The 12,380-nt window shown below is 37.5% G+C and overlaps 1 protein-coding gene across 1 annotated transcript in view; it reads left to right on the top strand.

Moving 5' to 3' along the window:
• The window catches only part of EMCN (endomucin), a 94,449-nt gene that overhangs the window by 64,544 nt on the left and 17,525 nt on the right, over positions 1-12,380 (top strand). The window contains exon 5 of the mRNA XM_047091042.1: positions 2,709-2,747. Within this exon, the coding sequence (XP_046946998.1) occupies positions 2,709-2,747 (39 nt within the window). The remainder of the gene's footprint in view (positions 1-2,708; positions 2,748-12,380) is intronic.

Below are 12,380 nucleotides of genomic sequence, written 5' to 3'. Positions count from 1 at the left end.
GTTATTATTTTGATTCAGCTAAGCCTTAAGACATAGTTCATTTTTTTATAAATGACACGTCCTTCTAAAATTATTATGCATTTCTGAATGCTAATAAAAAAACTAAATACAGAACAATCAGGTTTTGTCTGATACAAGTTTAAATTTTTTTCATTCTTAATGAAGTCTATCAGCAAGAAAGGTTATGACCTGATATTCATAGCAATAGGAACAAAGGGTTTTAATTGTCTTTGCATCCTAATCCTCTAGCAGCTGATAAATATTTTAACTGCATCTTCCAAATACAGCATTATGCCATGTTCAAAAGTATTTTAACTAGTTATCAAAAGCAAAAATTAATTACATAAATTTTCCATTCAGGGTGGGTTAGTGGATAGAAAAACTGTCTACTTTAGTAGAAGAGGATAGACATTGGAATGAACACACCTAATTTATAATCGTTGTCCCCACCTTGAGAAAGGAGTTTCACTTTTCTCAGCTAATATTTGTAGATCTGCAGAATGGTAATTGTCTGTCCCTTGCAGACATCAGCAAATAATATGTGGAACTAATCATAAGAGTATGCTTAATGGTAGCTATAGTTATCCAACTAGCAATTTTATTTTATTTTATTTTTCTATATATGAAGTTTATTGTCAAATTGGTTTCCATACAACACCCAGTGCTCATCCCAAAAGGTGCCCTCCTCAATACCCATCACCCACCCTCCCCTCCCTCCCACCCCCCATCAACCCTCAGTTTGTTCTCAGTTTTTAAGAGTCTCTTATGCTTTGGCTCTCTTCCACTCTAACCTCTTTTTTTCTCCTTCCCCTCCCCCATGGGTTCCTGTTAAGTTTCTCAGGATCCACATAAGAGTGAAACCATATGGTATCTGTCTTTCTCTGTATGGCTTATTTCACTTAGCATCACACTCTCCAGTTCCATCCACGTTGCTACAAAGGGCCATATTTCATTCTTTCTCATTGCCACGTAGTACTCCGTTGTGTATATAAACCACAGTTTCTTGATCCATTCATCAGTTGATGGACATTTAGGCTCTTTCCATAATTTAGCTATTGTTGAGAGTGCTGTCCAACTGGCAATTTTAAATAACACATTCTTTTCCCTGAAAAATTGAATTCAGGTAAGCAGAATTTGTCTTATTTATTACTATTGTTATTTCCTATTCTCACTCACTCATTCCACATTTTTACTAGAGACCTGGTGGTAGGTACTGAAATTGCGGCTCTGAATAAAACATGCCATCTCTGTCCTCCTGGAGTCATATTCAACTGACAGCAAGCACATTTTAAAAATGTCACTGTGGTAATAAAAGGACTGTTGAGCAAACGAAGCCGAGTGGCGGAGTTTGAAGAGAAATAAGGAGTCCACTTTAGGTGAGGTGGTTGGAGAAGACTTCTCTAAGTGGTGACATCTGAGCAGAGTCACGACAGATAGAAGGAAGCCAGAGCGTAGCCTGAGAGAACACCAAGGCACAGGGGAGAGTGAGCAGAGGAGCCCAAGGTAGGAAGAGCTCCATGATGTTATCTACCAATCAGGGTGAAACAGGGGGTCATGTCTTGTAAAGACTTACCATCCATAGTGAAAGGAATAGGGAGCCATTAGAGTAGTGAAGCTTAAATTTAAATAGATTTTTCTAGGTGGCTATTGCAGGTACTAGGGAGAGAGATCGGTGCTAGATGAACAGTAGCCAATTAAGTAATGAATATATTTGGAATATGTTTTGAAGCCAAAGCCCATAGGGGTGAGAAAAAGAGGAGAATCACGGAAGGCTACTACTTTTTGGCTTGTGCAGCTGGGGGACAATGTTACCATGCACTGAACCAAGAAAGTGGGGGAAGAGGAAGATATAAGGATACCAGTCAAGAGTTCTGTTTTAAGCATGTTAAATTCGAGATGCTGATAGGCAGTCAAGTGAACACAAAGGGGTCAAATGGATATTTTAAACTATCGCTATTGGGCTTCTGGTTATTTTAAAATCATTTTCTCTGTTTTTCTCTATTTTTCACATGACAGATTTTGTTCATGGTACATACACTCAAAGTTGTTGAAGTGATCTTTGATTGTAATTTTTTCAAGTAATTTTATTGTAGGAAGCTCATCTGAACTATGTTTATGTTAAAGGAATTCCCTGAGTTTGAGAGGTATCTGTCCGAACCTTCCTGAGTCTCTCTCAGGTCAGGAAATGCATCATCTCTTAGTGGGAATATGACACATGGCCATGTCACTCATTAAGCCCCGCCCAAAGGATTTGTAGTTGTCTGCATTTTCTTGGCTTATTGAGGATATGGAGTTGTACCAGATGCTCTAAAACAGGATTCAGCAAACTGTGGCCCACAGACGGGGTCTAGCACCCCACCTGTTTTTGTAAGTAAAGTTTCATTGGAACACAGCCATACCTACTCTTTAGGTGTTATGCATGACTGCATTCACACTACAACGGCAAGTTGAATACTTGCTACAGAGACTTATGACCCACAAAGCCTAAAATATTTACTATTTGGCCTTTTAAGAAAAAAAAATGGCTGACCTTCGCTCTAAAGTCTTTCTAACCAGGAACACCTTGTGATTTTATGATTCAAAGAAAAGTGCATCAGAAATGTAGTAGGATCTATATCCATTTACGACCTGTAACAATTGGGACAGTCAACATTTCCTTGTAGTGATTTTCTTTTCTTTTCTTTTCTTTTCTTTTCTTTTCTCTAAAGCTGAGAATCAGAGTTCAATCAAAACGACAGAAACACCAGGTAAGTTCATTTTCTCCTCTCTGAGAACATTCATGAGAAAGATCCCCAAAATGAGATAAAAGGAGATAAGTCAGTGTGAGGGCAGAGGAAATAGTACAAGAGAAAACATGACATGACAACTAACATGTTTAGGAGAACTTGTATTAAAAAAATAAATAATAAATAAAATGCAGATCAGAGTATAGGATGTGCCTGAGTGCCCTGTGGCCAGAGTGAGTGGAATCAGTCCTGGTAAATGCATGAAGCCTGTGGAAGAGTCCTCTGCCCAGAATCCGCTCTTCCCCGTCTGTTTCTGTGGTTGGCATGCCCTCTCCCAGAAGGATAGTATGTCTCTGTCTTCTCTGTGCTTCCCAACACAGCCTGATCCTGGCAGTCAGGGAGTTGATGTTACAAACCCCAGTGAAGCCTAAAATATTATCACTCCAAGAAGTGCTCCTGTTTTGTTATCCTAAGTTTTAAAATGAGTAAATCTAGGACGATGGCGCAACAGAAGCTGAAAAAGATTGTTGGGCAGAGGCAGATGGTACCATTGAACCCTTCTGTTGTGTTGAAATCATAATTATTTGGGAGACTTTATCTTCCTACATCCCACCTCGTACTTTTATAAATGATAAAGCTCTTAGGTTCTCAATCTTGCTCACCTATGGTACATATAAAAATGAGGAATATGTGAAATACACTTAGAAGATCATGTCACTTTTTTATGAAGCCAGAAAACTAAAGCTGTGAAAATTATGAGTGACTCCATTTTCAGAGCAAATGTACTAAATAATCATCATAGTCTACCTCCTGCATCATGTGTTCAAGGAACTCAAACCTGAAAGGATTATGCTGTTAACATTTGATTATTTATCTTCTACACAATATATCTCATGAATTCAGAAGTTATTTTTATATTAATTCTCTTTATTTTCCTGTGTCACTGTATTTTTTTAAATACTTACTTCCATTTGCGTAGTCTAAAATGCACTAGAAAATGCACCGGGAAAAACAAAGCAAAACAAAACATAAAAATAGTGCATCCATTGGCTGATGGTTTGCACTGTTCTGGAGAAGTCCTTCCCTTCTGCTCCATGGACTAGTTAACCAGGAGAAGTTACAGATGGAAGAGAATTGAGAAGCTGCCAAAATCATCAGTTCCCTTTAAGGAGGCACTGAAGAATCCTCTGAGAGATTAATTTACAAAATGCTAGCTTTAACTATAGTTGATTTTTAACTGTAATAGAAAGCCCATTTACACCACTTATAGTTTGAGCTACAGAAACTAGTTCTAAAACAGATAACAAACACATCATTGATTTGATCAGTGTACTAAAAAGAAATGAGACTGACTTTATAAACTATAAGAAAAGTCAGTCTTTAACTTCAAAGATATATGTTACAGGTAAAGACTAAGTCCAGACTCACTGAAAAAAAAAGTCTAATGACAAGGTATTAATTATATACCTGTTGGCAACTATAATCATTTGTTTGTTCAATCATTTGTTATCAAAAGTGTTCAAATATCAAATTGTGAAACAGTTTGATCAAAAATATGGTCAAGAATAGGCATCTTACTTGAAATACTCAGTATTTCTTTTTTAGGTAAGAGTTGAGGTAGAATTCTAGCCCACAGAATTATTAGTACTGCCTCCTTTTTATAAATATGAGCTAATATGCATCATATATGGTTCTCACATTTGGCATTTCCTTTCATATTATGCATCCATCTTTCATTTTCTTAGAAAAACTATGTTTTTACCACTGATTTCAAAAAATATTATTAAGGGTATATAAATTGATGATTATTTCATATAAAGACTTTTTGAGAATTCAAAGTAAGTAAGGGCAACTATACATAGAGCATCAATTCTAAGAAATTGTATGTAGATATAATGGCTAATATAATAAAAAAGATAGTTATAGTTATAGGGAAATTACTTATCAAGTTTGGAAGACATGAACATTCATTCAATTTAATAGAGGAAAGGCAATACGAGGTTGATTGTTGTGCTTAATGATGATAAGCATGAAGAATTCATGCTCCATGTCTAAAGTGGGAAGGTCAAACGTCAACTACCCACTGTAATATATATGGTAAGACCACAAATTTCGCATAATACTCTACTAAATACACAGAACCATATATTCAACCAACCACCACTAAGCTGGACATTTAATAAATAGTCATTCTGTCCTATTACATGTAACACTAGCTAATAGTTGTGAGTGATACATGGAGCCTGCCATTAAGGGTTACCAACAAAAACTAATCAGCATGGTAAATAACTGTAATAATTTTAGTAGCCATATAGGTCTACAATGATGTGTCATAGACAAACTTCAAACTTCTTAACCGTATGTTAAGATTGGGGAGGGAGAAATTTTTCCCCCTTTAGCTGTGGTTGTGTTATATATCAGATTTAGGAAAGCAGTTTAAGAAAGATGAGGAAAATGTTTGTGTAAGAAATGACCGCCTAGCTTCCAGATTATTCTGCGTACTCATTTTTCTAGCTCTGAGTTCAGAGCTAGTGAGGAAATGCAAAGAAAAAGTGATGCAGGGCTATCTATTCCATAGATACGTAGGAATTATGTAGCCATCACAACAATTTTAATCAATGATGGAATTCACTTTTCTTTAGCCTTATCACTTTTCCACAGACAAGCATAACTAATAACGTGTCCTTGAAAATGAAACTCTTGATTTCTTTGATAAGAGACCTTAGATTTGAAGAAAAATGGACCAATATGCCTCAGTGTATGGGGAAATAAATAAGCCAGTTGCCTTCAACTTTCTGGAAAATACAACTATATTACTCAGGGTTCTCCAGAGAAACTATATATATCTATGTGTAAAGATTTATTATATGGAATTGGCTCATGCATTTTGAAAGCTGAGAAGTCCCAAGATCTGCAGTCAGCAAGCTGGAAACCTAGAGACCCAAGAGAGAGCAATGTGTACATTCAGTCCAAGGCCTGAGAACCAAGAGAGCCAATGGTTAAATTCCAGACTATAAGTCAGCGGTCTCAAGACCCAAAAAGAGCCAATATTTTAGTTTGAGTCCAAATGCAGGGAAAGACCAAGGTTCCAGCTCAAGACAGTGATGCAGGAAGAATTTGTTCTTTACTCCTTTTTTTTTTTTTGATGCTTTTATTTATTTTTTGTGTGTGAGAGAGAGAGAGCATGCAAGCAGGGGAGGGGAAGAGAGGGGGGGACAGAGGACTCAAAGCAGGCTCCAAGTTGACAGGCTGACCGCAGCAAGCCCAGTGTAGGGCTCAAACTCATGAACCACGAGATGATGACCTGAGCTAAAGTAGGACGCTCAACCGACTGAGCCACCCAGGCGCCCCACTCCTTATTTCTTACTGAGACTCAGCCAATTTATTCTATTCAGGCCTTCAACTGATTGGATGGAGAGCCATCGACATTGGAGAGCAGTCTGCTTTATTCACTCTGCTAATCCACATGTTAATATCCTCAAAAATAATCACAAACACTTCCAGACTAGTGCTTGTCCAAATATCTGGGGACTCAGTGGCCAAGTCAACTTGACAAATAAAATTAATCGTTGCAGCAACATTCCCGTAGTAGACAGTACAACTTGTGAAAGATCTCATTGTACCCATCTTCTTTACTTTCTTTTACTGTGTTTCACAACTTCAACTGTGTTGTAGATGTTAATTTTGATGGAAAATTAGAAGCCAGAACAGACAGGACAAATCCCACCCAACGTGACCACTGGCCTTTGAAAAGGAGGATACTCCCTCCTGGCATATTCATTGAGCTCAACACCCTATGGAATGTTTGAGAATTGGTTGCTGATCTCTAGGAATTCATATAATGTAAGCATCGATCATTCTATACAGAAAATTAGTTATCTGAGTATTCCAACTCTGAATGACAGAATCTTGGCAATTTTGTTCAGTTAGAATCCACTTGAGCTAGAAAAATACATATAGCAAACCTAAAGGTTTATTGTTGTTGTTGTTTTTAACCTGGAAATTGTACAATGTTTAAAAGATTGGTTGAGAATAAAAGAACTCACTAATGGGGTATGTCAATATTTATGTGGTAGGGTCTGCCATAAACTTTCACTTAAGAAATTGTATATATCTGGGTATAGCTAGGTGGTTTCTCCTCTAGTTTGGAAATCTGCTGAGTCTCCAAAAAGGGCTTGTGACTCTCTAGTCTACACAGAAGGTCAATAGGAACTCAGTCTCGACTGATTAGCTACCCAGCGTTTGCTTTAAAAACCAATACATTTCAATGTTACTACTAATGGTGTGTGCCTTATAAAATCTACAATGTGCTTTATTTAATATATTAGGAATAATTCTCTCTCCTTGTACGTATCTGCATAGTCTGGTTTGGCCCGTTGAAGGAAGGAGGTGTTTAGTTTGTTTTGATGAGAAGAAGCTTGTCTTGATTGGAGTCTAAATTTAAATAAACTATATTTTATGTAACAAAAATAGGAGACATGGACTTGTAACTCATTCCTGCTGAAATACTGTAGCAGGCAGCATAATCGTATTTAACAGCACAGACTCTAGAGCCTGCATTCAAATCCCGACTCTGCCACCTACTTGCTCTGTCATCTTGGGCAAATCACTTCATGTCTCTGGGCTTCAGTTTCCACTTTGTAAAATGAAAATATTTACAACACAATGATTGAATGAGTTAACATCTGTAAAACACTTAGAATAATTCCCACAACACATAGTGTCCCGAAAGGATTGGAAAATAAAAATCCTATTTAATATTTTAATGCCTATATTTTGAAAAGCTTACCCTCACATTCTCAGAAAGCATAGCACTGACATGGTTACATATTGTAAAGCTTCTCAGTGTTTTCAAGTCATATTATCCACATTGTAAATTTAAGGTAAGATGATGTATCTGTGCTGGGGGAAGGGTAAGAACATTCTAAACCTTTCAGAATGCGGAGAAAAGATGTCACTGGCCTCAACAATAATGGTTCCATTAACAAGTAAGATGAACTAAACTCACTTAAAATCCGTCGGTTACATGGTATAATGAGAAGGGAGAAGGAAGTTGTGAGTCCTACTTGGTTTATTATGTCTTAGTTCTACTTACTGTCAGATGTGTTACCTTGTGTCTTAGAGCCACAGAATCTCTCATGTAGAAAGCACGAGATTAAAAATGTTTCAGAATAAGGTGCCTCATTCATTCTTTGTATATTATATAACTTTCTGGAAATTAATAACCATTCATATTCAAATCACAAAAAAATTCAGCCTCTTTCTTCAACATGTAATTCCAAAAACTTACCTGAGGTAAATAAATCTCCTTTCACAGTTATTACTGGGTTAAAAGATTCTGTTACCTCAGGTTAGTCACACCAATGGCCCAAAGCAAAGTGAAAGAGATTTGAGATAAAACTTTTTCTGCATTGCTTTAAGAGTACACCAAGGTCAGGGCGTTTGGGTAGCTTAGTGTGTTGAGCATCATCGGACTTCGGCTCAGGTCATGATCTCATGGTTCGTGAGTTCCAACCCTGCATAGGGCTTGATGCTGTCAGTGCAGAGCCCATTTGGGGTCCTCTGTCCCCTTCTCTCTCTATCCCACCCCTGCTCATGCTCTCTCTCAAAAAAAAAAAAAGAATAAAGAAAAGAAAAAAGAAACATTTGAAAAAAAAAAAGAGTGTGCCAAGGTTAGAAAGGTAAAGTCTGATGAGAGCAGAAAACTTCCCCTTTGATATTTTGCCCATTCAGTAAACAGAGGGTGCCATTATAGGCAAAAATATGTTCTAGCTATGACAAAATCTGGATTAAAAGGAACTTTGACAAGAAACCAAAATCTTAAAGCTAGAAGAGATTTCAGGGATCATATCAGCATATTCCCCTCCCAAAACACAGAATGGTACCAGCCATACTCGCAGCATTTATTGTCTGACCACTTATATGCCACTTACTTATAGAACAAACCTTTTTTTTTTCCTCTGATAATGAAAGCCTAGAGTAGACTGTGCTTCCTTTTCCTGAGTTGCAGGATGCTCAGGGTCAGTTCTTCTAGGAGCACCAGAAACTGTGTTATGTTTGTTATTAACTCTTAAAAGGAGCCTGTTTGTTTCATCCATTTGCATTGGTTCTGATTTCTTATTTCTATCGTATTCACCTCGTGGTATATATCATTGCTTAAGCTCCTCAGATCGTTTTTGTTAAGAGTTAGCTCATAAGTAAAACTCAATAAGAAATAACAGAGTCTCTCTTATTTTGATCCCGGACATATTGTTCTGTCTTATTCTTTATTTCTTGTTTCACATCTATCAACTTTGGGCTGTGCTTCTCACCTCCTCTATTAGAATGTAAGCTCCTTAAAGGCAATAAATACCTCTTGTACTCCATAGTATTTCCTTCAATATCTCCTGTTAGACCCAGAGTAGCTGTCTACTTTTTTCTTATTGTAGAACAGATGAACATATTAATGACACAATTATTTTAAATATGTACCAGTCCAAATATTAAGATTCAAAAGGTATGCTCATTAATTCATTTTATCTTTAACAGTAGTCATTTCTACAAAAAAAAAAATTGTTTATCCATAGAGCAAAGGCTTATGGACTGTACTCCCAGACACTGTTCTAACATTTGGGAGACACCAGTGAGCAAAATATTATCCTTGACCTCAAGGATCTTACTTAGAAGACGGTAAGTGTTATAAGAAAGAGAAAATGCACAGCAGTGTAGGAAGGAGGGATTGCAAGTGCCGGAGAGGTGAAGAAAGGTGGGGACCATTTCACAGTACTGAAAAATGTGGTCAAGGTGAACTTTCCTGAAAAGACTTAAGTAAATACAAGGAAGTAAGAAAACCAATATGTAGAGGAAGAGGATCCTGGCAGATCTAGAACTTGAGGAGAGGCCCAGTGTGTTTGCGAACCTCTAGAGTTAGTGAAGTATGGGGGCAGGGGATTTGCCAGGCAGATTGCCTAGGATTTGGAGGATTATTGCAAGGGCTTTGGCTTTTTCCATAAGAGAAATGGGGAAACATTGGGGGTTCTGAGCAAAGTAGTGACATGGTCTGACTCATATTTTATAAATATAAATCTGAGAGCTAAGAAAAGACTGTCAGATGAAGCAAAAATACTTTGGTAGTTTTCCAGGAGAGAGATGGTGTTGGCTTGGACCAGCATAGTCACAGGGTAGGTGGCATGAAGTCTCCAAATTCTGCATATATTTTGGAGGTGAAACCAATAGATATATTCCTGGTGATCCTGCATGTGGGATAGGTTATAAAAGATGAGGCAAAAATAGCTGTGAGATCTTTGGCCTGAACCACTGGAAGGAATGATTGCCAGATGGGAAGGCTAAAGATAAAATAGAAGTTCAAGTTTGGACACGTGGAATTTAAGATGTTTATTATTTGCTGAATAAGCAGGTGGCTTTATGAATCTGGAGTTTAAGAATGAGGTCTGGAAATATAAATTAGGGGATCATTAGCATTGATAGTGTATTTAAGCCTTGAGATTGAATGAGATCATCAAAGAAATTAGCATAGTTAGAGAGGAGAACTACGGACTAAGCCCTGGGACCCTCCAAGATCGAGTCAGATAAAGGAGGAACCAGCCAAAGAGACCAAGAAGATTAGCCCATAAGCTGTGCTCTACCGAAGTCACATGAGGCAAAGGTGTTCAGGAGGAATGACTCATTGTGTCAAATGCTCAAAAGTTATTTTTTAAAATGAGACATGAATCCACCAAATTGCAATTTAAGCACGTGTCCCAGTTATTTATAAATAATGGGAAACAATCATCCAATTCAATTAAGTTTAACCCCTTAGGTACTTCTTTAAGCATAAGAAAGAAAGTGTTTAGAAAGAAGTAAAAAGAACTGTTTAGAAAATGTTTAGAAAGTTTAGAAAATGTTTAGAAACATGCGCCTGTGTGGCTCAGTCAGTTAAGCGTGTGACTCTTGGTTTCGGCTTAGGTCATGATCTTACAGCTTAATGGTTTCAAGACATGCATCAGGCTCTGTGCTGGTGGTGTGGAGCCTGCTTGGGATGCTCTCTCTCTGCCCCTCCCCCACTTGCACTGTCTCTGTCTCTCCCAAAATAAATAAATACACTTGAAAAGAAATTTTTAAAAAAGCGTCTGGAAAGTTTAGAAAGTGTTTAGAAAGTGTTCAGAAAGAAGCAAAAAGAAGTGTTTAGAAAGAAGTGTAGGCAACATACAAGAAATAAAAAAGGAATATATAGCTGTATTTTCTTTCTCATATAGAATGTTTTATCTTCTGCTGCCACTCACACTTTTCTCCCATTAATACCGATGTATCACATATACCTTCCTCTAAAAAGGCCATCAGGGACTCCTGCAGCCCCAGTCTCTCCTCAGAGGAGTTTACGGCTCCCAGGAACAGGCCTGTTAGGCTCAGCCTAGAAGAGGCATGGCATCAGCAAGAACACAGCAATGAATTTCAGAAAGCAGGTGGGGAACCTTGGTCAATTACACTTCCTGTAGTTAGAGTTTTCTAAGGCTCATTCTCACTGCCACCACAGGTACGCTGAGATATCAATAAGGCCTTCTGTCTTTAAAATGCCCAATGATTCATCAGGTAATTGCTTTACAGCAAGGGCCAAATATATGCCACTGTCTGATGCCAGTGGGGTAAATTTGGATGCACCTTGTTACAACAGACTTGGTTCTGAGGGTCTCTACCTCAAACAACCTGTTCCAAGCATTGGCCTTGCAAACTATATTTAAATTATGACAGAACATATCTGAAATTAAATAATCGTTACAATCACCAAAAGTGAGGGTCAAACAGTAAATCTATGTCATCTAAGAGCACTATATACTTCAGTTATTCCAGTTCTTGGCTAGAGAAAAGAAGTATCTAGAAACATGGAGGTACCCATAAAGTCTATTGCATATATTTTTACACTAAGAATTTTTTGAGAAAGTTAGACAAATTGACTTTGGGTGAAAGGTACAACTCTTTAGAGGCCTAATCACAATATAATAAAAAATATATTATTATAAAATAATATAATATAATAATATAGCATAATAATATAGCATATATCATATTATATTATGATATAATAATATTATATATAATATAAATATATTAGTATCAAGTACTCTTCTAAGCAATTTAAATATAATTTTACTCATTTAACTTTTATAACACTATGATATAGAACTATTATAATCACCATTTGTACATGTGGAAACTCAAGCACAAAGAGGTTAAATGACCTGGAGCACCTGTGTGGTCAGTAGAGCATCTAATTCTTGATTTCAGCTCAGATCATGATCCTGGGGTCATGGAATCAAGCCCCCACCTCGGGCTCTGTGCTGAAAGCATGGAGCCTGCTTGAGATTCTCTCCCTCTCTCTCTCTCTCTCTCTCTCTGCCCCTCCCCAGCTTGCACTCTCACCCTCACTCTCAAAATAAATTTAAAAAGGGTGAGGGGGCACCTGGGTATCTCAGTTGGTTAAGCGTCAACTTCAGCCAAGGTCATGATCTCATGGTTCATGGGTTCGAGCCCCACATCTGGCTCTGCCTGACAGTGTGGAGTCTGCTTCAGATCCTGTCTCCCTCTCTCTCTGACTCTCCCCTGACCATGCTCTCTCTCTCTCTTTCAAAAATAAATAAACATTAAAAAAAAAAAGAGGTTAAGTGACTTGCCCAACAT

This window comes from Lynx rufus, unplaced genomic scaffold (genome assembly GCF_022079265.1).
Source record: "Lynx rufus isolate CCGP_SWC_20201006 ecotype Redwood Valley unplaced genomic scaffold, mLynRuf1.p SCAF_3, whole genome shotgun sequence".
Classification (NCBI taxonomy): Eukaryota; Metazoa; Chordata; class Mammalia; order Carnivora; family Felidae; genus Lynx; species Lynx rufus.
The sequence above is the reverse complement of the archived record's forward strand: the minus strand, read 5'-3'. Positions and strand labels throughout refer to the sequence as shown.